Source organism: Ranitomeya variabilis, chromosome 3 (genome assembly GCF_051348905.1).
Source record: "Ranitomeya variabilis isolate aRanVar5 chromosome 3, aRanVar5.hap1, whole genome shotgun sequence".
NCBI classification, from domain to species: Eukaryota; Metazoa; Chordata; class Amphibia; order Anura; family Dendrobatidae; genus Ranitomeya; species Ranitomeya variabilis.
Window position 1 is genome coordinate 1903880 of NC_135234.1, and position 26712 is coordinate 1930591.

The 26712-nt window shown below is 47.0% G+C and overlaps 1 protein-coding gene across 6 annotated transcripts in view; it reads right to left on the reverse strand.

Annotated features, from left to right (window-relative positions):
- Positions 1–26712, reverse strand: part of HSF2BP (heat shock transcription factor 2 binding protein) — a 217361-nt gene that overhangs the window by 42745 nt on the left and 147904 nt on the right. For all 6 annotated transcript variants that reach the window (XR_013223640.1, XR_013223642.1, XR_013223641.1 and 3 more), the window contains one exon: positions 1367–1496. Coding sequence is in view for 2 of the 6 variants with exons in the window: in XM_077293543.1 (XP_077149658.1) it covers positions 1367–1496 (130 nt within the window). In the remaining 4 variants the exon portion in view is untranslated. The remainder of the gene's footprint in view (positions 1–1366; positions 1497–26712) is intronic.

Genomic DNA, 26712 nt, shown 5'->3' on the forward strand with positions numbered 1-26712 from the left:
TTGTGCCCGTCACCTTCCTTGGTATAAACAGATCCTCGGAAAGATATTTGTATTGTCCCCTTATATACTTATACATGGTTATTAGATCGCCCCTCAGTCGTCTTTGTTATAGACTAAATAATCCTAATTTTGCTAATCTATCTGGGTATTGTAGTTCCCCCATCCCCTTTATTAACTTTGTTGCCCTCCTTTGTACTCTCTCTAGTTCCATTATATCCTTCTTGAGCATCGGTGTCCAAAACTGTACACTGTACTCCACGTGTGGTCTAACCAGGGATTTGTACAGAGGCAGTATAATGCTCTCATCATGTGTATCCAGACCTCTTTTAATGCACCCCATGATCCTGTTTGCCGTGGCAGCTGCTGCCTGGCACTGGCTGCTCCAGGTAAGTTTATCATTAACTAGGATCCCCAAGTCCTTCTCCATGTCAGATTTACCCAGTGGTTTCCCGTTCAGTGTGTAATGGTGATATTGATTCCTTCTTCCCATGTGCCGAGCCAGTGGCACCGCAAGTGCTCACCTCAATGGCATCCGAGCCAGCTGCACCTGCCAGTGCTCACCTCAATGGTATCCGAGCTAGCTGCACCTGCCAGTGCTCACCTCAACGGCAGCCGAGCCAGCTCCACCCACCAGTGCTCATCTCTCCGTCAGCCTATCCTGTCTGCACCTCCAGTTCCTGTCATTTTCTCTGTCTGCCTGCATCTGTTGGACATTCCCCTGGGCCACTCCAGCTATCCTTTCCTAGTGGTCAGCCACCATCTACCCAAAGTCAGTCCTGGAGTAGCACCTGGATCAACTCTCTTGTCTCTCCTCGGACCTTGGTGTCTGCATGTCCGTGGTTGGATTGGGTGAGGCTGCTAGTCATGCCGCACCAGGTCTTCCTTGGGCTTTGGCATAGTGGTTCTACCACCCAACCCGTTACATTACCATGGGGAACAGCTGGGGGTGCCGTACTGTTACCGTGTGGAACAGCTGGGGGCGCTGTACTGTTACCGTGGGGAACAGCTGAGGGCGCTGTACGTTACCATGGGGAACAGCTGGAGGTGCTATACTGTTACCGTGGGGAACAGGTGGGGGGTGTACCTTTACCGTGGGGAACAGCTGGGGGCTCTGTACTGTTACCAGGGGAACAGCTGGGGGCAATCTATTTTCCGCTATTGCTCATTTGATGCAGAAGACCCAGGTCTGTTCATTGTTGGATTGCTAGGGATCTCAGGCTCTGGACCACCTCAAATCTGACCCCTCATACACATCCACCATGTTTCCAGATTTGAGTAGTGGGATTGGAAGAATGATCACTGTCTGCACCATCACTGAGAGCTCGGCTGGAACAATCTGTGGCCAAGGCTGGTCAGATACACTCACTTGTGATGGTCCCTGCCAGGCCCAGGACAAAGCGGCTCTCCTCCGTGTCCTCATCTGGTTTCACAGCGAGAGACTCCACAAAGCTGCTGACAGTCTGTCCAGCCAAGGAGAAGAACTCTGCAGACTTATCCTGCCAGAAGAATAAAGGGAGAAAGAAGTCCACAAAAGGAGACTGGAGAACGGGCTCAAGTCCTCTACACACCGTAGATTCCCAGAGGAAGAACAGATGAGCAGGGACAGCAGAGGTTAAAGCAGAACTTCTCTACACAGCCCCCATACACAGAAGGCGTGGCCCCCATACACAGAAGGTGCGGCCCCCATACACAGAAGGCGCGGCCCCCATGCACAGAAGGCGTGGCCCCCATACACAGAAGGCGCGGCCCCCATACACAGAAGGCGTGGCCCCCATGCACAGAAGGTGCGGCCCCCATACACAGAAGGCGCGGCCCCCATACACAGACGACGTGGCCCCCATACACAGAAGACGTGGCCCCCATACACAGAAGATGCTGCCCCCCATACACAGAAGACGTTGCCCCCATTATTATTATTATTGTTTATTTATATAGCACCATTAATTCCATGGTGCTGTACATGAGAAGGGGTTACATCAAAATACAAATATCACTTACAGTAAACAAAACTAACAATGACAGACTGGTACAGCGGGAAGAGGACCCTGCCCTTGCGGGCTGACATTCTACAGGATTATGGGGAAGGAGACAGTAGGTCGAGGGTTGCAGTAGCTCCAGTGGTGTTGAGGTGGCTGTGTGGTCTTTACAGGCTGTAAGCTTCTTTGAAGAGATGGGTTTTCAGGTTTCTTTTGAAGGATCCAAAAGTAGTGGATAACCGGATGTGTTGGGGCACTGAATTCCAGAGGATGGGTGATATTCGGGAGAAGTCTTGGATGCGATTGGGTGAGGAGCGAATAAGCGTGGAGGAGAGGAGGAGGTCTTGGGAGGACCGGAGATTACGTGAGGGAAGATATTGAGAGATTAGTGTGGAAATATACGGAGGAGAAAAATTATGGATGGCTTTGTAGGTCAGTGTTAGTAATTTAAACTGGATACGCTGAGAAATTGGGAGCCAGTGAAGGGATTTGCAAAGAGGGGAAGCAGGAGTGTAGCGAGGAGAGAGATTAATTAGACAGGCAGCAGAGTTAAGGATGGACTGGAGGGGTGCGAGAGTGTTAGAAGGTAGGCCACAGAGGAGTATGTTGCAGTAGTCGAGGCGGGAGATGATTAGGGCATGCACGAGCATTTTGGTAGAGTGTGGGTTGAGGAAAGGACGGATTCTGGAAATATTTTTGAGCTGGAGGCGACAGGAGGTGGCGAGAGCTTGGATGTGCGGTTTGAAGGACAGGGTAGAGTCAAGGGTTACTCCGAGGCAGCGGATTTTGGGGACAGGGGAAAGTGTGATTTCATTTATTTTGATAGATAGATCAGGTAGGCAAGATATGCGAGAGTGAGGAAAGATAATTAGTTCAGATTTGTCCACATTGAGCTTGAGGAAGCGAGAGGAGAAGAAGGAGGATATGGCTGATAGACACTTTGGGATTCTGGAGAGCAGGGAGGTGACATCTGGACCAGAGAGGTAGATCTGAGTGTCATCGGCATATAAATGGTACTGGAAGCCATAGGACCTTATGAGTTGTCCCAGGCCGAGTGTATAGATTGAGAAGAGTAAGGGTCCCATACACAGACGACGCGGCCCCCATACACAGAAGACGCTGCCCCCATACACAGACGAAGCGGCCCCCATACACAGAAGGCGCGGCCCCCATACACAGAAGGCGCGGCCCCCATACACAGACGACGCGGCCCCCATACACAGAAGACGTGGCCCCCATACACAGACGACGTGGCCTCCATACACAGAAGACGCGGCCCCCATACACAGAAGGCGCGGCCCCCATACACAGAAGGTGCGGCCCCCATACACAGAAGGCGCGGCCCCCATACACAGAAGACGTTGCCCCATACACAGACGACGCGGCCCCCATACACAGAAGACGCTGCCCCCATACACAGACGAAGCGGCCCCCATACACAGAAGACGCTGCCCCCATACACAGACGACGCGGCCCCCATACACAGAAGACGCTGCCCCCATACACAGACGAAGCGGCCCCCATACACAGAAGACGCTGCCCCCATACACAGACGAAGCAGCCCCCATACACAGAAGGCGCGGCCCCCATACACAGAAGGCGCGGCCCCCATACACAGAAGGCGCGGCCCCCATACACAGACGACGCGGCCCCCATACACAGAAGACGTGGCCCCCATACACAGACGACGCGGCCTCCATACACAGAAGACGCGGCCCCCATACACAGAAGGCGCGGCCCCCATACACAGAAGGCGTGGCCTCCATACACAGACGACGCGGCCCCCATACACAGACGACGCGGCCCCCATACACAGAAGACGCTGCCCCCATACACAGACGAAGCGGCCCCCATACACAGAAGGCGCGGCCCCCATACACAGAAGGCGCGGCCCCCATACACAGACGACGCGGCCCCCATACACAGAAGACGTGGCCCCCATACACAGACGACGTGGCCTCCATACACAGAAGACGCGGCCCCCATACACAGAAGGCGCGGCCCCCATACACAGAAGGTGCGGCCCCCATACACAGAAGGCGCGGCCCCCATACACAGAAGACGTTGCCCCATACACAGACGACGCGGCCCCCATACACAGAAGACGCGGCCCCCATACACAGAAGGCGCGGCCCCCATACACAGAAGGAGTAGCTCCAATACACAGAAGACGTGGCTCCCATACACAGAAGGAGCGGCCCCCATACGCAGAAGGCGTGGCCCCCATACACAGAAGACGCGGCCCCCATACACAGACGACGCGGCCTCCATACACAGAAGATGCAGCCCCCATACACAGACGACACGGCCCCCATACGCAGAAGACGTGGCCCCCATACACAGACGCGGCCTCCATACACAGAAGACGCGGCCCCCATACACAGAAGGCACGGCCCCCATACACAGAAGGCGCAGCCCCCATACACAGAAGGCGCGGCTCCCATACACAGAAGATGCTGCCCCCATACACAGAAGGAGCAGCACCAATACACAGAAGACGTTGCCCTCATACACAGAAGACGCAGCCCCCATACACAGAAGACGCTGCCCCCATACACAGAAGACGCTGCCCCCATACACAGAAGGAGCAGCTCCAATACACAGAAGACGTGGCTCCCATACACAGAAGACGCAGCCCCCACACAAAGACGTGACCCCCATACACAGAAGACGCTTCCCCATCACAGAAGACTTGACCCCCTGTCATGATCTCAATGGCAAGAGAACATAGCATAAGCATATATAGGAACTAGCTCTTGGAAGATGGGAACTGAGCTGACCATGAACTAAACCTAACGCACAACTAGCAGTGGCCGGGTAGCATGCCTACGTTGATTCTAGATGCCCAGCACCAGCCGGAGGACTAAATAATGCTAGCAGAGGAAAATATCAGTCCTAGCTCACCTCTAGAGAAATACCCCGAAAGGAGACAGAGGCCCCCCACATGTATTGGCGGTGAATTTAAGATGAAATAACAAACGTAGTATGAAAATAGGTTTAGCAAATTTGAGGTCCACTTACTACATAGCAGAAGACAGAAAGGACACTTTCATGGTCAGCTGAAAACCCTATCAAAACACCATCCAGAAATTACTTTAAAACTCTGGCATTAACTCATAACACCAGAGTTGCAATTCCTGTTCACAAGAGCTTTCCAGACACAGTAACGAAACTACAGCTGTGAACTGGAACAAAAATGCAAAAACAAACATGGACAAGAGTCCAACTTATCTAGTAGTTGTCTAGGAGCAGGAACAAGCACAGAGAGGCTTCTGATAACATTGTTGACCGGCAAGCAACTAACAGAGCAGCAAGGTTATATAGCGACTCCCACATCTTGATGGGAACAGGTGAACAGAGAAGATGAAAACACCAGTTCAATTCCACCAGTAGCCACCGGGGGAGCCCAGAATCCAAATTCACAACAGTACCCCCCCCTCAAGGAGGGGGCACCGAACCCTCACCAGAACCACCAGGGCGATCAGGATGGGCCCTATGAAAGGCACGAACCAGATCAGAGGCATGAACATCAGATGCATTCACCCAAGAATTATCCTCCTGGCCGTATCCCTTCCACTTGACCAGATACTGGAGTCTCCGTCTGGAAACACGAGAGTCTAAGATTTTCTCCACAACGTACTCCAACTCACCCTCAACCAACACCGGAGCAGGAGGCTCAACGGAAGGCACAACCGGTACCTCATACCTGCGCAATAATGACCGATGAAAAACGTTATGAATAGAAAAGGATGCAGGGAGGTCCAAACGGAAGGAAACAGGGTTAAGAATCTCCAATATCTTATACGGGCCGATGAACCGAGGCTTAAACTTAGGAGAAGAGACCCTCATAGGGACAAAACGAGAAGACAACCACACCAAATCCCCAACACAAAGCCGAGGACCAACACGACGGTGGCGGTTGGCAAAAAGCTGAGTCTTCTCCTGGGACAACCTCAAATTGTCCACCACCTGCCCCCAGATCTGATGCAATCTCTCCACCACAGCATCCACTCCAGGACAATCCGAAGATTCCACCTGACCAGAGGAAAATCGAGGATGAAACCCCGAATTACAGAAAAACGGGGACACCAAAGTGGCAGAGCTGGCCCGATTATTGAGAGCGAACTCTGACAATGGCAAAAAAGCAACCCAATCATCCTGGTCAGCAGACACAAAACACCTCAGATATGTCTCCAGGGTCTGATTAGTCCGCTCGGTCTGGCCATTCGTCTGAGGATGGAAAGCGGACGAAAAAGATAAATCTATGCCCATCCTAGCACAGAATGCCCGCCAAAATCTAGACACGAATTGGGTCCCTCTGTCAGAAATGATATTCTCAGGAATACCATGCAAACGAACAACATTTTGAAAAAACAGAGGAACCAACTCGGAAGAAGAAGGCAACTTGGGCAGAGGAACCAAATGGACCATCTTAGAGAAACGGTCACACACCACCCAGATGACAGACATCTTCTGAGAAACAGGCAGATCTGAAATAAAATCCATCGAGATGTGCGTCCAAGGCCTCTTAGGAATAGGCAAGGGCAACAATAATCCACTAGCCCGAGAGCAACAAGGCTTGGCCCGAGCACAAACGTCACAAGACTGCACAAAGCCTCGCACATCTCGTGACAGGGAAGGCCACCAGAAGGACCTTGCCACCAAATCCCTGGTACCAAAAATGCCAGGATGACCTGCCAACGCAGAAGAATGAACCTCAGAGATGACTCTACTGGTCCAATCATCAGGAACAAACAGTTTATCAGGTGGGCAACGATCCGGTCTATCTGCCTGAAACTCCTGCAAGGCCCGCCGCAGGTCTGGAGAAACGGCTGACAATACCACTCCATCCTTAAGGATACCTGTGGGCTCAGAGTTACCAGGCGAGTCAGGCTCAAAACTCCTAGAAAGGGCATCCGCCTTAACATTCTTAGAACCCGGTAGGTATGACACCACAAAATTAAACCGAGAGAAAAATAATGACCAGCGCGCCTGTCTAGGATTCAGGCGCCTGGCGGTCTCAAGATAAATCAAGTTTTTGTGGTCAGTCAATACCACCACCTGATGTCTGGCCCCCTCAAGCCAATGGCGCCACTCCTCAAAAGCCCACTTCATGGCCAAAAGCTCCCGATTCCCAACATCATAATTCCGCTCAGCGGGCGAAAATTTACGGGAAAAGAAGGCACAAGGCCTCATCACGGAGCAGTCAGAACTTTTCTGCGACAACACTGCCCCAGCTCCGATCTCAGAAGCGTCGACCTCAACCTGAAAAGGTAGAGCAACATCAGGCTGACGCAACACAGGGGCAGAGGAAAAACGGCGCTTAAGCTCCCGAAAGGCCTCCACAGCGTCAGGGGACCAATCAGCAACATCAGCACCCTTCTTAGTCAAATCGGTCAATGGCTTAGCAATATCCGAAAAACCAGCAATAAATCGACGATAAAAGTTAGCAAAGCCCAAAAATTTCTGAAGACTCTTAAGAGAAGAGGGCTGCGTCCAATCACAAATAGCTTGAACCTTGACAGGATCCATTTCAATGGAAGAGGGAGAAAAAATATATCCCAAAAAGGAAATCCTCTGTACCCCAAAAACACACTTAGAACCCTTCACACACAAAGAATTAGAGCGCAAAACCTGGAAAACCCTCCTGACTTGCTGGACATGAGAGTCCCAGTCATCCGAAAAAATCAGAATATCATCCAGATACACAATCATAAATTTATCCAAATAATCGCGAAAAATATCATGCATAAAGGACTGGAAAACTGACGGAGCATTTGAAAGACCAAAAGGCATCACTAAATACTCAAAGTGGCCCTCGGGCGTATTAAATGCGGTTTTCCACTCATCCCCCTGCCTGATTCGCACCAAATTATACGCCCCACGAAGGTCAATCTTAGAGAACCACTTGGCCCCCTTTATGCGAGCAAACAAATCAGTCAGCAACGGCAATGGGTATTGATATTTTACAGTGATTTTATTCAAAAGCCGATAATCGATACATGGTCTCAAAGAGCCGTCTTTTTTTGACACAAAGAAAAAACCGGCTCCTAAGGGAGATGACGATGGACGAATATGTCCCTTTTCCAAGGACTCCTTTATATATTCTCGCATAGCAGCATGTTCAGGCACAGACAGATTAAATAAACGACCCTTTGGGTATTTACTACCCGGGATTAAATCTATGGCACAATCGCACTCTCGGTGCGGAGGTAATGAACCAAGCTTGGATTCTTCAAAGACGTCACGATAATCAGACAGGAACTCAGGAATTTCAGAGGGAATAGATGATGAAATGGAAACCACAGGTACATCCCCATGAGCCCCCTTACATCCCCAGCTCAACACAGACATAGCTCTCCAGTCGAGGACTGGGTTGTGAGATTGCAGCCAAGGCAATCCTAGCACCAAATCATCATGTAGATTATACAGCACCAGAAAGCGAATAATCTCCTGGTGATCCGGATTAATACGCATAGTTACTTGTGTCCAGTATTGTGGTTTATTATTAGCCAATGGGGTGGAGTCAATCCCCTTCAGAGGAATAAGAGTCTCCAAAGGCTCTAAATCATACCCACAGCGTTTGGCAAAGGACCAATCCATAAGACTCAAAGCGGCGCCAGAGTCGACATAGGCGTCCGTGGTAATAGATGACAAAGAGCAAATCAGGGTCACAGATAGAATAAACTTAGATGGTAAGGTGCAAATGGAAACAGATTTATCAAGCTTTTTAGTGCGCTTAGAGCATGCTGATATAACATGAGTAGAATCACCACAATAGAAACACAACCCATTTTTCCGTCTAAAATTCTGCCGCTCGCTTCGGGACAGAATTCTATCACACTGCATACTCTCTGGCGACTTCTCAGTGGACACCGCCAGATGGTGCACTGGTTTGCGCTCCCGCAAACGCCTATCGATCTGAATAGCCATTGTCATGGACTCATTCAGACCCGCAGGCACAGGGAACCCCACCATAACATCCTTAATGGCATCAGAGAGACCCTCTCTGAAAGTCGCCGCCAGGGCGCACTCATTCCACTGAGTAAGCACAGACCATTTACGGAATCTTTGGCAGTAAATTTCCGCTTCATCTTGCCCCTGAGATAGGGACATCAAAGTTTTTTCTGCCTGAAGCTCCAAATGAGGTTCGTCATAAAGCAACCCCAAGGCCAGAAAAAACGCATCCACATTGAGCAACGCAGGATCCCCTGGTGTCAATGAAAAAGCCCAGTCTTGAGGGTCGCCCCGGAGCAAGGAAATCACAATCCTGACCTGCTGTGCAGGGTCTCCGGCAGAGCGAGATTTCAGGGACAAAAATAATTTGCAATTATTTCGAAAATTCTGAAACCCAGATCTATTCCCCGAGAAAAATTCCGGCAAAGGAATTCTCGGCTCAGATACAGGTGCATGACAAACAAAATCTTGCAAATTTTGTACCTTCGTGGCGAGATTATTCAAACCTGCAGTTACACTCTGAAGATCCATTACAAACAGGTGGGCACAGAGCCATTCAAAGATTAGAAGGAGAGAAAAAAAAAAAAAAATTTCAGCAGACTACTTATTTCTCTCCTTTCTCAGCCAAGGATTTTAACCCTTTAGTGGGCCGGTCAAACTGTCATGATCTCAATGGCAAGAGAACATAGCATAAGCATATATAGGAACTAGCTCTTGGAAGATGGGAACTGAGCTGACCATGAACTAAACCTAACGCACAACTAGCAGTGGCCGGGTAGCATGCCTACGTTGATTCTAGATGCCCAGCACCAGCCGGAGGACTAAATAATGCTAGCAGAGGAAAATATCAGTCCTAGCTCACCTCTAGAGAAATACCCCGAAAGGAGACAGAGGCCCCCCACATGTATTGGCGGTGAATTTAAGATGAAATAACAAACGTAGTATGAAAATAGGTTTAGCAAATTTGAGGTCCACTTACTACATAGCAGAAGACAGAAAGGACACTTTCATGGTCAGCTGAAAACCCTATCAAAACACCATCCAGAAATTACTTTAAAACTCTGGCATTAACTCATAACACCAGAGTGGCAATTCCTGTTCACAAGAGCTTTCCAGACACAGTAACGAAACTACAGCTGTGAACTGGAACAAAAATGCAAAAACAAACATGGACAAGAGTCCAACTTATCTAGTAGTTGTCTAGGAGCAGGAACAAGCACAGAGAGGCTTCTGATAACATTGTTGACCGGCAAGCAACTAACAGAGCAGCAAGGTTATATAGCGACTCCCACATCTTGATGGGAACAGGTGAACAGAGAAGATGAAAACACCAGTTCAATTCCACCAGTAGCCACCGGGGGAGCCCAGAATCCAAATTCACAACAACCCCCATACACAGAAGATGCTTCCCCCAACACAGAAGACGCGGCCCACATATGCAGAAGACGTGGCCCCTATACACATTAGATGTGGCACCAATCAATACACAGAAGATGCCTCCCCCATCACAGAAGGCTTGGCCCCCACACACCGTAGACGCGGCCCCCACACAGAAGACGCGCCCCCCACACAGAAGACGCTGCCCCCATTACAGAGACGTGGACCCTATATACAGAAGAGTCCGACATCGGCGTACATTTTACACATGATGTCGGAAAGGGGTTAAGAAAGTTAAGCCCAGAGGATGGCGTGGAAGCCTTCCTCATCGTCTTTGAATACACAGCGGAGCGGGAGAGGCTACGAACTTCCCACTGAGCTGAAGTAGTGACCCTATTCCTAATGGTAGGCGCCCAGAAGGCCTACTGTCATGATTCTCAATGGCGAGAGAACATAGCCCAGCATATATGAGAACTAGCTCTTGGAAGATGGAAACTATACTGACCATGAACTAAACCTGCCGCACAACTAGAAGTGGCCGGGTAGCATGCCTACGTTTTTTTAACCCTAGATGCCCAGCGCCAGCCGGAGAACTACCTAATCCTAGCAGAGGAAAAGACAGTCCTGGCTCACCTCTAGAGAAATTTTCCCAAAAGGCAGACAGAGGCCCCCACATATATTGGCGGTGATTTTAGATGAAATGACAAACGTAGTATGAAAATAGGTTTAGCAAAATCGAGGTCCGCTTTCTAGATAGCAGGAAGACAGAAAGGACACTTTCATGGTCAGCAGAAAACCCTATCAAAACACCATCCAGAAATTCCTTTAAGACTCTAGCATTAACTCATAACACCAGAGTGGCAATTTCCGATCACAAGAGCTTTCCAGACACAGTAACGAAACAGCAGCTGTGAACAGGAACAAAATGCAAAAACACACAAGGACAAAAGTCCAACTTAGCTGGGAGTTGTCTAGTAGCAGGAACAAGCACAGAAGGCTTCTGATTACATTGTTGACCGGCAAGAAACTGACAGAGGAGCAAGGTTATATAGCGACTCCCACATCCTGATAGGAGCAGGTGAACAGAGGGGATGATGCACACAAGTTCAATTCCACAAGTGGCCACCGGGGGAGCCCAGAATCCAATTTCACAACAGCCTACTTTGACCTCAGTCGAGAGGATGCCCAGGACTATGAGAAACTGAAAGGTGAGATCCTTGCCCAATCGGAGTGTAATACATATGGAAGGGCACAACAGGTCCTTTGTGGAGGCGCGACCTGCTAGTTCTCAGGCATATGACTTGTTGCAGCTAGTCAAAAGATGGCTCCAGCCTGAGACCTTGACACCTTCTCAGATGGTAGAGGGTAGTGGTCGGCCGGTTTGTGATAGCTTTGCCAGTTGTCATACAGCGTTGAGTAGTGCAAGTGGACCCAGGCAACCCGGACCAGATGGTTGGCCTGATCCAGCAGTATACTGAGGACTTCATACGGGACTCTGCCCCACTGCGGCTATCGAACCAAGCCCAGGAGCTGGGAAAAAGACACAACCCCCTGCTGGGGTCAGACAGAACTGAGCCCATACTGACGGGGTACCCCAGAATGAGGGTGGCAGGAAACCAGTTTCCCCTAAACTGGTATCGTGGACTATAGGTGCCACTGCTATCAGGTGCTGGTGGTGTCAAGGGTCAGCACATGTGGCTGCCAACTGCCCCCTGAACCTATTGACTGTAGTTTAACTCACCAGGTGTCAATGTATGCTCAGACTGTCTATACCGAGGACGCCGTTTGTCCAGCTGGTAAACCCCATTTGTGCCAGTTGCAGAAGCTCTCTTGGACTCAGGTGTTATGATCTGGTGGCCTAGGAGCAGCATGAGACGTACTCTGGAGAAGGTGGTACCTGTACTGACCGCAGACCCTGAACTTAACACCACAACTGGAAGTAGCCGTTGAATGTACCTAACACTCCCTAGACATCTCGACACAGCCGGAGGACTAATTATCCCTAAAGATAGAAAAGGGAAAACTATCTTGCCTCAGAGAAAATCCCCAAAGGATAGACAGCCCCCCACAAATATTGACTGTGAGAGGAGAGGGAAATAACAAACGCAGACTGAAAACAGGATTTAGCAAAGGAGGCCACTCTAGCTAAAGAGAAAGGACAGGACAGAGTACTATGCGGTCAGTATTAAAACACTAGAAAATATCCACCACAGAAAATACAAAATCTCCACATCTAACTAAAGACATGGAGAGTATATCTGCATCTCCAGAGATACCAGCTTGGCTGAGCAAATCCTTATACAGACCAAGCTGGAAAGACAAAACATGGAAAAGCACTGAATGATCAGGCCCACAGCATGTGGACTGCAAAAAACAAAGCCAGAACTTATCTTTGATGAAAGGAACAGCAAGCAAGAGAGACCAGGCAGGGAAGTGAATCCTCCAGGAAACAATGGACAACTGGCACTGACTAAAGGGTAAAGCAAGACTAAATAGCCCAGTCAGAATTGCAATAAGTGGACTCACCTGATGAATGCTGCGATCCAGAGACAGCAGCACTACCACTTATAACCACCGGAGGGAGCCCAAGAGCAGAATTCACAACAGTACCCCCCCCTTGAGGAGGGGTCACCGAACCCTCACCAGAGCCCCGAGGCCGATCAGGACGAGCCAAATGAAAGGCACGAACCAAATCGTCAGCATGAACATCGGACGCAACAACCCAAGAATTATCCTCCTGGCCATAACCCTTCCATTTGACAAGATACTGAAGCTTCCGCCTCGAAAAACAAGAATCCAAAATCTTCTCAACCACATACTCCAACTCCCCTTCAACCAACACCGGGGCAGGAGGATCAACAGAGGGAACAACAGGCACCACATATTTCCGCAACAAAGATCTATGAAAAACATTATGTATGGAAAAAGAGGCTGGAAGTGCCAAACGAAAAGACACCGGATTGATAATCTCAGAAATCCTATAAGGACCAATAAACCGAGGCTTGAACTTAGGGGAAGAAACCTTCATAGGAACATGACGGGAAGACAACCAGACCAAATCCCCGACCCGAAGCCGGGAACCAACACACCGACGACGGTTAGCAAAGCGCTGAGCCTCCTCCTGAGACAACACCAAATTATCCACAACATGAGCCCAAATCTGCTGCAACCTGTCAACCACAGAGTCCACCCCAGGACAATCAGAAGGCTCAACCTGCCCCGAAGAAAAATGAGGATGAAAACCAGAATTACAAAAGAAGGGTGAAACCAAGGTAGCAGAACTAGCCCGGTTATTAAGGACAAACTCAGCCAATGGCAAGAAAGCCACCAATCATCATGATCAGCAGACACAAAGCATCTCAAATAAGTTTCCAAAGTCTGATTAGTTCGCTCGGTTTGGCCATTTGTCTGAGGATGAAACGCGGAAGAAAAAGACAAATCAATGCCCAGCCTAGCGCAAAAGGCTCGCCAAAACCTAGAAACGAACTGAGAACCTCTGTCGGACACAATATTCTCCGGAATGCCATGCAAACGAACCACATGCTGAAAAAACAACGGAACCAAATCAGAAGAGGAAGGCAATTTAGGCAAAGGTACCAAATGAACCATCTTAGAAAACCGGTCACAAACCACCCAGATAACTGACATCCTCTGGGAAACCGGAAGATCTGAAATAAAATCCATAGAAATATGCGTCCAAGGCCTCTCAGGGACCGGCAAAGGCAAAAGCAACCCACTAGCGCGGGAACAGCAAGGTTTGGCCTGCGCACAAGTCCCACAGGACTGCACAAAAGAACGCACATCCCGCAACAAAGAAGGCCACCAAAAGGACCTACCAACCAAATCTCTGGTACCAAAAATCCCCGGATGGCCAGCCAACACAGAACAATGAACCTCAGAAATCACTTTACTAGTCCATCTGTCAGGAGCAAACAGTTTCCCCACTGGACAGCGGTCAGGTTTATCAGCCTGAAACTCCTGAAGAGCCCATCGTAAATCAGGGGAGATGGCAGAAAGAATCACCCCCTCCTTCAGAATGCCGACTGGCTCAAGGACCCCAGGAGAATCAGGCAAAAAGCTCCTAGAGAGGGCATCCGCCTTAACATTCTTAGAACCCGGAAGGTACGAGACCACGAAATCAAAACGGGAGAAAAACAGGGACCATCGGGCCTGTCTAGGATTCAGCCGTTTAGCAGACTTGAGGTAAATCAGATTCTTATGATCAGTCAAGACCACAATACGGTGCTTGGCCCCCTCAAGCCAATGTCGCCACTCCTCAAATGCCCACTTCATAGCCAACAGCTCACGATTGCCGACATCATAATTGCGTTCCGCAGGCGAAAACTTTCGAGAAAAGAAGGCACACGGTTTCATCAAGGAACCATCAGAATTCCTCTGAGACAAAACGGCCCCTGCCCCAATCTCAGAAGCGTCAACCTCAACCTGAAATGGAAGAGAAACATCCGGCTGACGCAACACCGGGGCAGAAGTAAATCGGCGTTTAAGCTCCTGAAAGGGTTGGCAATGAAACGGCGATAAAAATTAGCAAAGCCCAAAAATTTCTGAAGGCTCTTCACAGAAGTGGGCTGGATCCAATCATGAATGGCCTGAACCTTAACCGGATCCATTTCTATAGATGAGGGAGAAAAAATGAAGCCCAAAAAAGAAACCTTCTGTACTCCAAAAAGGCACTTAGACCCCTTCACAAACAAAGCATTATCACGAAGGATCTGAAAAACCATCCTGACTTGTTTCACATGAGACTCCCAATCATCTGAAAAAATCAAAATATCATCCAAATATACAATCATGAATTTATCAAAATAATTCCGAAATATATCATGCATGAAGGACTGAAACACAGATGGAGAATTAGAGAGCCCGAATGGCATCACCAGGTATTCAAAATGGCCTTCGGGCGTATTAAACGCAGTTTTCCATTCGTCACCCTGCTTAATACGAACAAGATTATAAGCCCCTCGAAGGTCAATATTAGTAAACCAACTAGCCCCCTTAATCCTAGCAAACAAATCAGAAAGCAAAGGCAAAGGGTATTGGAATTTGACCGTGATCTTATTTGTCACGACTCACACCGTGACTGTCACCAGTTGTCACGATCCCTTAGCCGCTGCCACCAATTGGTCACGAAATCCACAGGGATTCCTGACCACTGTCACCAATATGTCACGGATTGGGGTGACTTTAGACCAACAGACGGCTATCACATGTGCAGGGGGGCTTATCTTAGTTATCCCTCCACTGCCACAATGTGATGAAAAAACACACACAAGGCTAGGGACCTCTTAGTTTACAGCAGGGGCTTATTTTAGGTATCTCACTGCTCTTCAATATACCACGAACTGCAGGGATTTTTGTGTATCCCGCTTACAGTTCCACTTAAACCTTGCAGCTCTCTGGCACCCCCCTTTCTATCAGGTCAGGTTAGGTACTGCACCTAGGGTAATTAGTCGCCAGAAAGGCTGCCTGCTATGTACTGGCTATTGGGCACGCTGCAGCGACGCGATAAACTACTCCCGCTCAGGCAGGAACAATAATTATCAAGCCGCAAACACCCAAAGGCCAGCACACGGTAGTGCCGCCACCAGCTTCGATTACACGGGTCCGAAGCTAACCCAAAACAGTAGCGTAATTCCCTTCAAAGACTTAGAGTACGTTTTTAGAGCATGGAGAAAGAACTGGCATGAAATAATATACCCCACAAAATGTAGGCAGTGCTTTATCAAAATATTTTACAAAGATGTTACAAAAGAGACAATTGCAAATATGTACAAGGTAATTATAAAAAAAACAGGGAATAACATGAGAAATAACACTTACAGTTGTTCAAAGCATTGCAGGCAACAGCCTAGGGGAACTTTCCATCTATCCCAGTGCATCAGGGCGTGCACTCTCGACTCTTCAGGTAAAAACTCAAATCTGCCTCCTGAAAGTCTGCCAGCAACTTAACCCCTTCACCCCCAAGGGTGGTTTGCACGTTAATGACCGGGCCAATTTTTACAATTCTGACCACTGTCCCTTTATGAGGTTATAACTCTGGAACGCTTCAACGGATCTTGGCGATTCTGACATTGTTTTCTCGTGACATATTGTACTTCATGTTAGTGGTAAAATTTATTCGATATAACTTGCGTTTATTTGTGAAAAAAACGAATATTTGGCAAAAATTTTGAAAATTTCGCAATTTTCCAACTTTGAATTTTTATGCCCTTAAATCACAGAAATATGTCACACAAAATACTTAATAAATAACATTTCCCACATGTCTACTTTACATCAGCACAATTTTGGAACCAAAATTTTTTTTTGTGACGGAGTTATAAGGGTTAAAAGTTGACCAGCAATTTCTCATTTTTACAACACCATTTTTTTTTTAGGGACCACATCTCATTTGAAGTCATTTTGACGGGTCTATATGATAGAAAATACCCAAGTGTGACACCATTCTAAAAACTGCACCCCTCAAGGTACTCAAAACCACTTTCAAGAAGTTTATTAACCCTTCAGGTGTTTCACAGGAATTTTTGGAATGTTTAAATAAAAATGAACATTTAACTTTTTTTCACACAAAATTTATTTCAGCTCCAATTTGTTTTATTTTACCAAGGGTAACAGGAGAAAATAGACCCCAAAAGTTGTTGTACAATTTGTCCTGAGTACGCTGATACCCCATATGTGGGGGTAAACCACAGTTTGGGCGCATGGCAGAGCTTGGAAGCAAAGGAGCGCCATTTGACTTTTCAATGCAAAATTGACTGGAATTGAGATGGGATGCCATGTTGCATTTGGAGAGCCCCTGATGTGCCTAAACATTGAAACCCCTAACAAGTTACACCATTTTGGAAAGTAGACCCCCTAAGGAACTTATCTAGATGTGTGGTGAGCACTTTGACCCAACAAGTGCTTTACAGAAGTTTATAATGCAGAGCCGTAAAAATAAAAAATCATATTTTTTCACAAAAATGATCTTTTCACCCCCAATTTTTTATTTTCCCAAGGGTGAGAGAAGAAATTGGACCCCAAAAATTGTTGTGCAATTTGTCCTGAGTACGCTGATACCCCATATGTGGGTGTAAACCATTGTTTGGGCGCAGGGCAGAGCTCGGAAGGGAAGGAGCGCCATTTGACTTTTCAATGCAAAATTGACTGGAATTGAGATGGGACGCCATGTTGCATTTAGAGAGCCCTTGATGTGCCTAAACATTGAAACCCCTAACAAGTGACACCATTTTGGAAAGCAGACCCCCTAAGGAACTTATCTAGATGTGTGGTGAGCACTTTGACCCAACAAGTGCTTTACAGAAGTTTATAATGCAGAGCCGTAAAAATAAAAAATCATATTTTTTCACAAAAATGATCTTTTCACCCCCAATTTTTTATTTTCCCAAGGGTAAGAGAAGAAATTGGACCCCAAAAATTGTTGTGCAATTTGTCCTGAGTACACTGATACCCCATATGTGGGTGTAAACCATTGTTTGGGCGCAGGGCAGAGCTCAGAAGGGAAGGAGCGCCATTTGACTTTTCAATGCAAAATTGACTGGAATTGAGATGGGACGCCATGTTGCGTTTGGAGAGCCCCTAATGTGCCTAAACATTGAAACCCCCCACGAGTGACACCATTTTGGAAAGTAGACCCCTTAAGGAACTTATCTAGATGTGTGTTGAGCACTTTGACCCAACAAGTGCTTCACAGAAGTTTATAATGCAGAGCCGTAAAAATAAAAAATCATATTTTTTCACAAAAATGATCTTTTCACCCCCAGTTTTTTATTTCCCCAAGGGTAAGAGAAGAAATTAGACCACAAAAGTTGTTGTGCAATTTGTCCTGAGTACGACGATACCCCATATGTGGGTGTAAACCATTGTTTGGGCGCATAGCAGAGCTCAGAAGGGAAGAAGCGCTATTTTACTTTTCAATGCAAAATTGACTGGAATTAAGATGGGATGCCATGTTGCGTTTGGAGAGCCCCTGATGTGCCTAAACATTAAACCCCCCCACAAGTGACACCATTTTGGAAAGTAGACCCCCTAAGGAACTTATCTAGATGTGTTTTGAGAGCTTTGAACCCCCAAGTGTTTCACTACAGTTTATAACGCAGAGCCGTGAAAATAAAAATTATTTTTTTTTTTTCACAAAAATGATTTTTTAGCCCCCAGTTTTGTATTTTCACAAGGGTATCAGGATAAATTGGACCCTAAAAGTTGTTGTCCAATTTGTCCTGAGTACGCTAATACCCCCTATGTGGGGGGGAACCACTGTTTGGGCGCATGACAGAGCTCGGAAGGGAAGGAGCGCCATTTGGAATGTAGACTTAAATGGATTGGTCTGCAGGCGTCACGTTGCATTTGCAGAGCCCTGATGTACCCAAACAGTACAAACCCCCCACAAGTGACCCCATATTGGAAACTAGACCCCCCAAGGAACTTATCTAGATGTGTTGTGAGAACTTTGAACCCCCAAGTGTTTCACTACAGTTTATAACGCAGAGCCGTGAAAATAAAAATTATTTTTTTTTTTCACAAAAATGATTTTTTAGCCCCCAGTTTTGTATTTTCACAAGGGTATCAGGATAAATTGGACCCTAAAAGTTGTTGTCCAATTTGTCCTGAGTACGCTGATACCCCCTATGTGGGGGGGAACCACTGTTTGGGCGCATGACAGAGCTCGGAATGGAAGGAGCGCCATTTGGAATGCAGACTTAAATGGATTGGTCTGCAGGCGTCACGTTGCATTTGCAGAGCCCCTGATGTACCCAAATAGTACAAACCTCCCACAAGTGACCCCATATTGGAAACTAGACCTCCCAAGGAACTTATCTAGATGTGTTGTGAGAACTTTGAACCCCCAAGTGTTTCACTACAGTTTACAACGCAGAGCCGTGAAAATAAAACATATTTCTTTTCCCACAAAAATGATTTTTAGCCCCCCAAATTTTTATTTTCCCAAGGATAACAAGAGAACTTGGACCCCAGAAGTTGTTGTTCAATTTGTCCCTAGTACGCCGATACCCCATATGTTGGGGTAAACCCCTTTTTGGACGCACGGGAGAGCTCGGAAGGGAAGGAGCACTGTTTTACTTTTTCAACGCAGAATTGGCTGGAATTGAGATTGGACGCCATGTCGCGTTTGGAGAGCCCCTGATGTGCCTGAACAGTGGAAACTCCCCAATTCTACCTGAAACCCTACCCTAACCTCACCCCTATCCGTTTACTGAACATTTTCTGACAGTCATAAGTGCCACGTATATAAGTGCCACGTATATAAGTGCCACGTATTTAAGAGCCACGTATTTAAGTGCCACGTATTTAAGTGCCACGATATTTCAGTGCCACGTATTTCAGTGCCACGTATTTCAGGCACTGAAAAATACGTGGCACGTAAATACTTCAGTGCCACGATATTTCAGTGCCACGATATTTCAGTGCCACGTATTTCAGTGCCACGTATTTCAGGCACTGAAAAATACGTGGCACGTAAATACGTGGCACGTAAATACGTGGCACTGAAATACGTGGCACTTAAATACGTGGCACTTAAATACGTGGCACTTAAATACGTGGCACTTAAATACGTGGCACTTATATACGTGGCCACTGAAATATCGTGGCACTTATATACGTATATACGTATATAAACGTATATTTCAGTGCCACGTATTTCAGTGCCACGTATTTCAGGTTAGGGGTAGGGTTAGGGGTAGGGTTGGGGTTTTTTGTTTTTTTTCTTGTTTTCTTGTGTTTTTCTATAAAAACGCATGCGTTTTACCGCGTTTACATGCATTTTTTCACACATGCGGTTTTTTTAAAAAACGCATGCAGATAAAAACGCAAGTGTGAAACCAGACTAAAAGACGTTTATAGCAAAAAAGTTTTTGCGTCTCCACATTTTGAGACCTATAATTTTTCCACATTTTGGTCCACAGAGTCATGTGAGGTCTTGTTTTTTGCGGGACGAGTTGACGTTTTTATTGGTAACATTTTCGGACACGTGACCATTTTTTATCACTTTTTATTCCGATTTTTGTGAGGCAGAATAACCAAAAACCAGCTATTCATGAATTTCTTTTGGGAGAGGCGTTTATACCGTTCTGCGCTTGGTAAAATTGATAAAGCAGTTTTATTCGTCGGGTCAGTACGATTACAGCGATACCTCATTTATATCATTTTTTATGTTTTGACGCTTTTATACGATAAAAACTATTTTATAGAAAAAATAATTATTTTGGCATCGCTTTATTCTGAGGACTATAACTTTTTTATTTTTTTGCTGATGATGCTGTATGGCGGCTCGTTTTTTGCGGGACAAGATGACGTTTTCAGCGGTAACATGGTTATTTATATCCGTCTTTTTGATCGCGTGTTATTCCACTTTTTGTTCGGCGGTATGGTAATAAAGCGTTGTTTTTTGCCTCGTTTTTTTTTTTTTCTTACGGTGTTTACTGAAGGGGTTAACTAGTGGGCCAGTTTTATAGGTTGGGTCGTTACGGACGCGGCGATACTAAATATGTGTACTTTTATTGTTTTTGTTTGTTTTTTTTAGATAAAGAAATGTATTTATGGGAATAATATTTTTTTTTTTATTATTATTTATTTAGGAATTTTTTTTATTTTTTTTTTACACATGTGGAAATTTTTTTTTTTACTTTTTTACTTTGTACCAGGGGGGGACATCACAGATCGCAGATCTGATAGTGTGCACAGCACTCTATCAGATCGGCGATCATACTTTCATCGGAGCAGGCTGCAGCTTTCATCTGCAGCCTGCTCCGACCCGGAAGTGCTCCCTGCAGGACCCGGATACAGCCCCTCGGCCATTTTGGATCCGGGGCCTGCAGGGAGAAGACGTTCGGTACGAGGTGAGTACATCACCTTGTACCGATCGTCTCAGGGAAGCACGCAGGGAGCACCCTCCCTGCGCGATGCTTCCCTGTACCGCCGGTACACCGCGATCATGTTTGATCGCGGTGTGCCGGGGGTTAATGTGCCGGGGGCGGTCCGTGACCGCTCCTGGCACATAGTGCCGGATGTCAGCTGTGATATGCAGCCGACACCCGGCCGCGATCGGCCGCGCTCCCCCCGTGAGCGCGGCCGATCGCGTATGACGTACTATCCCGTCACCGGGAATTAAGGCCCACCCCACCTCGACGGTATAGTACGTCATACGGGCTTAAGGGGTTAAAACCTACAGTCTGTGACCTCACAGAAAGGGCTGGCTTTTCCAACCCCTCCTACCTCGTCAGTGTTACTCACTGTGCATTAAATATATCTGATGCCCGTAACTTCGCTCCAGAACATGTCATAGTCATATCAAACCCAGCATTCATCTCGGATTAACGTGAGCATTCTAATGAGATCAAATATGTCCTATCTGGGATACATATTTACAGAGAAATCCCTACTTCTTCACCTGATGGAGTTAAAAGCTCATGTTTAGAGTGATGGGTAGATCCTTCGATGGAGATTACAAATATATGTTTTCGTGGTCTTAACTTAAACGATTTGCCTAATATCTTCCAAAAACAGAACAAAAGAATTTCAAGATTCTAGAAGTTTCTAATCCAGTTAAAGCTGGGCACTTTCCACTACAGGAAATGCCGGTCGTAAATACCTTGGTGCGGGGGATGAGGGCTTGTGAGCTGAAAGTCAGGTATTTGCAGCCACAAGCTGCCGCAGAATCACTCCAAGAAGTGGGGGCTTAGCCCACAGCAGGCTAGCAAGAGAACTAAACTTATATGATATTTCATACCATATCGTGACATTATTCAAGAGGCGATAATCAATACAGGGTCTCAAAGAGCCATCCTTCTTGGCAACAAAAAAAAAACCTGCTCCCAATGGTGAAGAAGATGGATGAATATGCCCCTTCTCCAAAGACTCCTTTACATAACTCCGCATGGCAGCATGTTCAGGCACAGACAGGTTAAAAAGTCGGCCCTTAGGGAACTTACAACCTGGAATCAAGTCGATAGCACAATCACAGTCCCTATGCGGTGGAAGGGAACTGGATTTGGGCTCATCGAATACATCCTGGAAATCTGACAAAAACTCAGGAATTTCAGAAGAGGGGGAGGAGGAAATTGACATCAAAGGAACGTCACCATGAACCCCCTGACAACCCCAACTAGTCACAGACATAGATTTCCAATCTAATACCGGATTATGCACCTGTAACCATGGGAAACCCAGCACAATAGCATCATGCAAATTATGCAACACCAGAAAACGACAATTTTCCTGATGAGCTGGCGCCATACACATGGTCAGCTGTGTCCAAAACTGAGGTTTATTTTTAGCCAACGATGTAGCATCAATGCCCCTCAAAGGAATATGACTCTGCAAAGGCTGCAAGGGGAAACCACAACGTCTGGCAAATTCTAAGTCCATTAAGTTTAAAGCAGCGCCTGAATCCACAAATGCCATGACAGAAAATGACGATAACGAGCAGATCAGGGTCACAGATAACAGAAATTTAGGTTGTACAGTACTGATGGTAACAGATTCTCTTAATACGCTTAGGGCAATCAGAAATAACATGAGCAGAATCGCCGCAGTAAAAACACAACCTATTCTGACGTCTGAATCCTTGTCGTTCAGCTCTAGACACAATCCTATCACACTGCATGGGCTCAGGACTCCGCTCGGAAGACAACGCCACAGCGTGCACAACTCTGCGCTCGCGCAAGCGCCGATCAATCTGAATGGCCAGAGACATAGAATCACTCAGACCAGCAGGCGTGGGGAACCCCACCATAACATCTTTAACGGATTCCGAAAGACCCTTTCTGAAAATCGCAGCCAAGGCATCCTCATTCCATTTAGTCAGCACAGACCATTTTCTAAATTTCTGGCAGTATGATTCTGCCACTTCTTGACCCTGACACAGGGCCAACAAGGTCTTCTCAGCATGATCCACTGAATTAGGTTCATCATACAATAACCCTAGTGCTTGAAAAAAGGTGTCTACATTAAGCAAAGCAGGATTTCCAGTTTCCAGGGAGAACGCCCAATCCTGAGGGTCACTGCGCAGCAGAGAGATGAATATTTTAATCTGCTGGATGGGATCACCAGAGGAACGGGGTTTCCGAGCAAAAAAACAGTTTACAATTATTTTTAAAGCTCAAAAATTTGGACCTGTCCCCAAAAAACAAATCAGGAGTTGGAATTCTAGGCTCTAAAACCGGAGTCTGAACGATATAATCGGAAATACCCTGTACTCTAGCAGCAAGTTGATCCACACGAGAAGCCAATCCCTGAACATCCATGTCAGCGCCGAACTCCTGAGCCACCCAAAAGCAAAGAGGGAAGAAAAGGCACAACAGACTACAGAAAAAAAATAGATCAGCACTTTCCTTCCCTTCTTCTGAGATGCAATTAACTCATTGTGGGCCAGTTGTACTGTTATGATCTGGTGGCCTAGGAGCAGCATGAGACGTACTCTGGAGAAGGTGGTACCTGTACTGACCGCAGACCCTGAACTTAACACCACAACTAGAAGTAGCCGTGGAATGTACCTAACACTCCCTAGACATCTCGACACAGCTGGAGGACTAATTATCCCTAAAGATAGAAAAGGGAAAACTATCTTGCCTCAGAGAAAATCCCCAAAGGATAGACAGCCCCCCACAAATATTGACTGTGAGAGGAGAGGGAAATAACAAACACAGACTGAAAACAGGATTTAGCAAAGGAGGCCACTCTAGCTAAAGAGAAAGGACAGGACAGAGTACTTCATCAGGGAGACAAGTGACTATCCTTCATGGGTCACTGATTTCCAGCCTAGAATCCAGTGGGGGGGGGGGGGAGTCAGGGTCCTCTGTATACACAGTGAAATCCGAGAGTATCTGACAGAGGAGGTTATCTTTTCCACTCCCTATGGGGAACTTAAGCATGAGGTGGGGGTAGTTCATTACAGAACTGTGTTGGGAAGAGACTTGCCCATGTTTTGGTACCTTATGGGAGAGAAAAATGAACCCTTCCAGGATAAAGGTCTGTCCGGGTGCAGAATCAGAAGATCCCGAGTCAGGGATACCTGCCGTAGGGATCACCCACCTAGGGACAGAGTGTAAATGCAATAAGCTTCCCCTAGACGTATTGGCAGGAGAGGCCGAAGAGACACCGACGATACCCGAGCTGGAAGTATCCCAGGGAACATTTGGGATAGCCCAGGTCTAGGGTCTCACTCTGACCTGGCTTTTTCCACGTATGGCGGTCAACCAGGATTTGCTGTATTCTGTTGACAAAATCTGGGACGAAATAGTGGAACAGCTGGCAGTGCCCCAATCGTACTGCCAAGTGATGCTAGAAATGGCCATCAAATATGCTGGGAGGTCACATAGGCGTTAAAAAGACGCAAGAGCTGATTCTGCAGTGGTTCATTTGGCACGGGATTTATGCGGAGGTGTAGAGGTTTTGTAAGTCTTGCCCAGAGTGTCAGCTGACCACATCCACCACAGGTTTTCGTAGTCCATTGATGCCTCTGCCTGTTATAGAGGTACCTTTTGAGGGCATTGCTATGGATCTGGTAGGGCACATTGCACAGTCAGCTCAAGGTCACCAACACATATTGGTGGTAGTAGATTATGGTACTCGCTACCCGGAGGCAATCCCTCTTCGCCACACCTCGGCTGAACTTATCGCTCGGGAGCTGTTTGTCATGTTCTGCCGCCTTGAGCTACCTAAGGAGATCCTTACTGATCAGGGGACTTCTTTTATGTCTTAAGGTACCGTCACATTAAGCGACGCTGCAGCGATATAGACAACGATGCCGATCGCTGCAGCGTCGCTGTGTGGTCGCTGGAGAGCTGTCACACAGACAGCTCTCCAGCGACCAACGATGCCGAAGTCCCCGGGTAACCAGGGTAAACATCGGGTTACTAAGCGCAGGGCCGCGCTTAGTAACCCGATGTTTACCCTGGTTACCAGTGTAAATGTAAAAAAAAACAAACACTACATACTTACATTCCGGTGTCTGTCGCGTCCCCCGGCGTCCGCTTCCCTGCACTGTGTAAGGCCCTAAAGCAGAGCAGTGACGTCACCGCTGTGCTCTGGTTTACGGCCGGCCGGCGCTGACACAGTGCAGGGAAGCAGAACGCCGGGGGACGCGACAGACACCGGAATGGAAGTATGTAGTGTTTGGGGTTTTTTACATTTACACTGGTAACCAGGGTAAACATCGCGTTACTAAGCGCGGCCCTGCGCTTAGTAACCCGATGTTTACCCTGATTACCAGTGAAGACATCGCTGAATCCGCGTCACACACGCCGACTCAGCGATGTCAGCGGGTGATCCAGCGACGAAATAAGGTGCTGGCCTTCTAGCTCCGACCAACGATATCACAGCAGGATCCTGATCGTGTTGATCCTGATGAATTAAAGCTGCCAAAAAGGAAACAGAGAAGCACATTGCTAAGGAGAGTAAAACTAACCCCAAACTGTTCTTCAACTATATCAATAGTAAAAGAATAAAAACTGAAAATGTAGGCCCCTTAAAAAATAGTGAGGAAAGAATGGTTGTAGATGACGAGGAAAAAGCTAACATATTAAACACCTTCTTCTCCACGGTATTCACGGTGGAAAATGAAATGCTAGGTGAAATCCCAAGAAACAATGAAAACCCTATATTAAGGGTCACCAATCTAACCCAAGAAGAGGTGCGAAACCGGCTAAATAAGATTAAAATAGATAAATCTCCGGGTCCGGATGGCATACACCCACGAGTACTAAGAGAACTAAGTAATGTAATAGATAAACCATTATTTCTTATTTTTAGGGACTCTATAGCGACGGGGTCTGTTCCGCAGGACTGGCGCATAGCAAATGTGGTGCCAATATTCAAAAAGGGCTCTAAAAGTGACCCTGGAAATTATAGGCCAGTGAGTCTAACCTCTACTGTTGGTAAAATATTTGAAGGGTTTCTGAAGGATGTTATTCTGGATTATCTCAGAGAATAACTGTGTAACTCCATATCAGCATGGGTTTATGAGGAATCGCTCCTGTCACCAATCTAATCAGTTTTTATGAAGAGGTAAGCTATAGGCTAGACCACGGTGAGTCATTGGACGTGGTATATCTCGATTTTTCCAAAGCATTTGATACCGTGCCGCACAAGAGGTTGGTACACAAAATGAGAATGCTTGGTCTGGGGGAAAATGTGTGTAAATGGGTTAGTAACTGGCTTAGTGATAGAAAGCAGAGGGTGGTTATAAATGGTATAGTCTCTAACTGGGTCGCTGTGACCAGTGGGGTACCACAGGGTTCGGTATTGGGACCTCTTCTCTTCAACATATTCATTAATGATCTGGTAGAAGGTTTACACAGTAAAATATTGATATTTGCAGATGATACAAAACTATGTAAAGCAGTTAATACAAGAGAAGATAGTATTC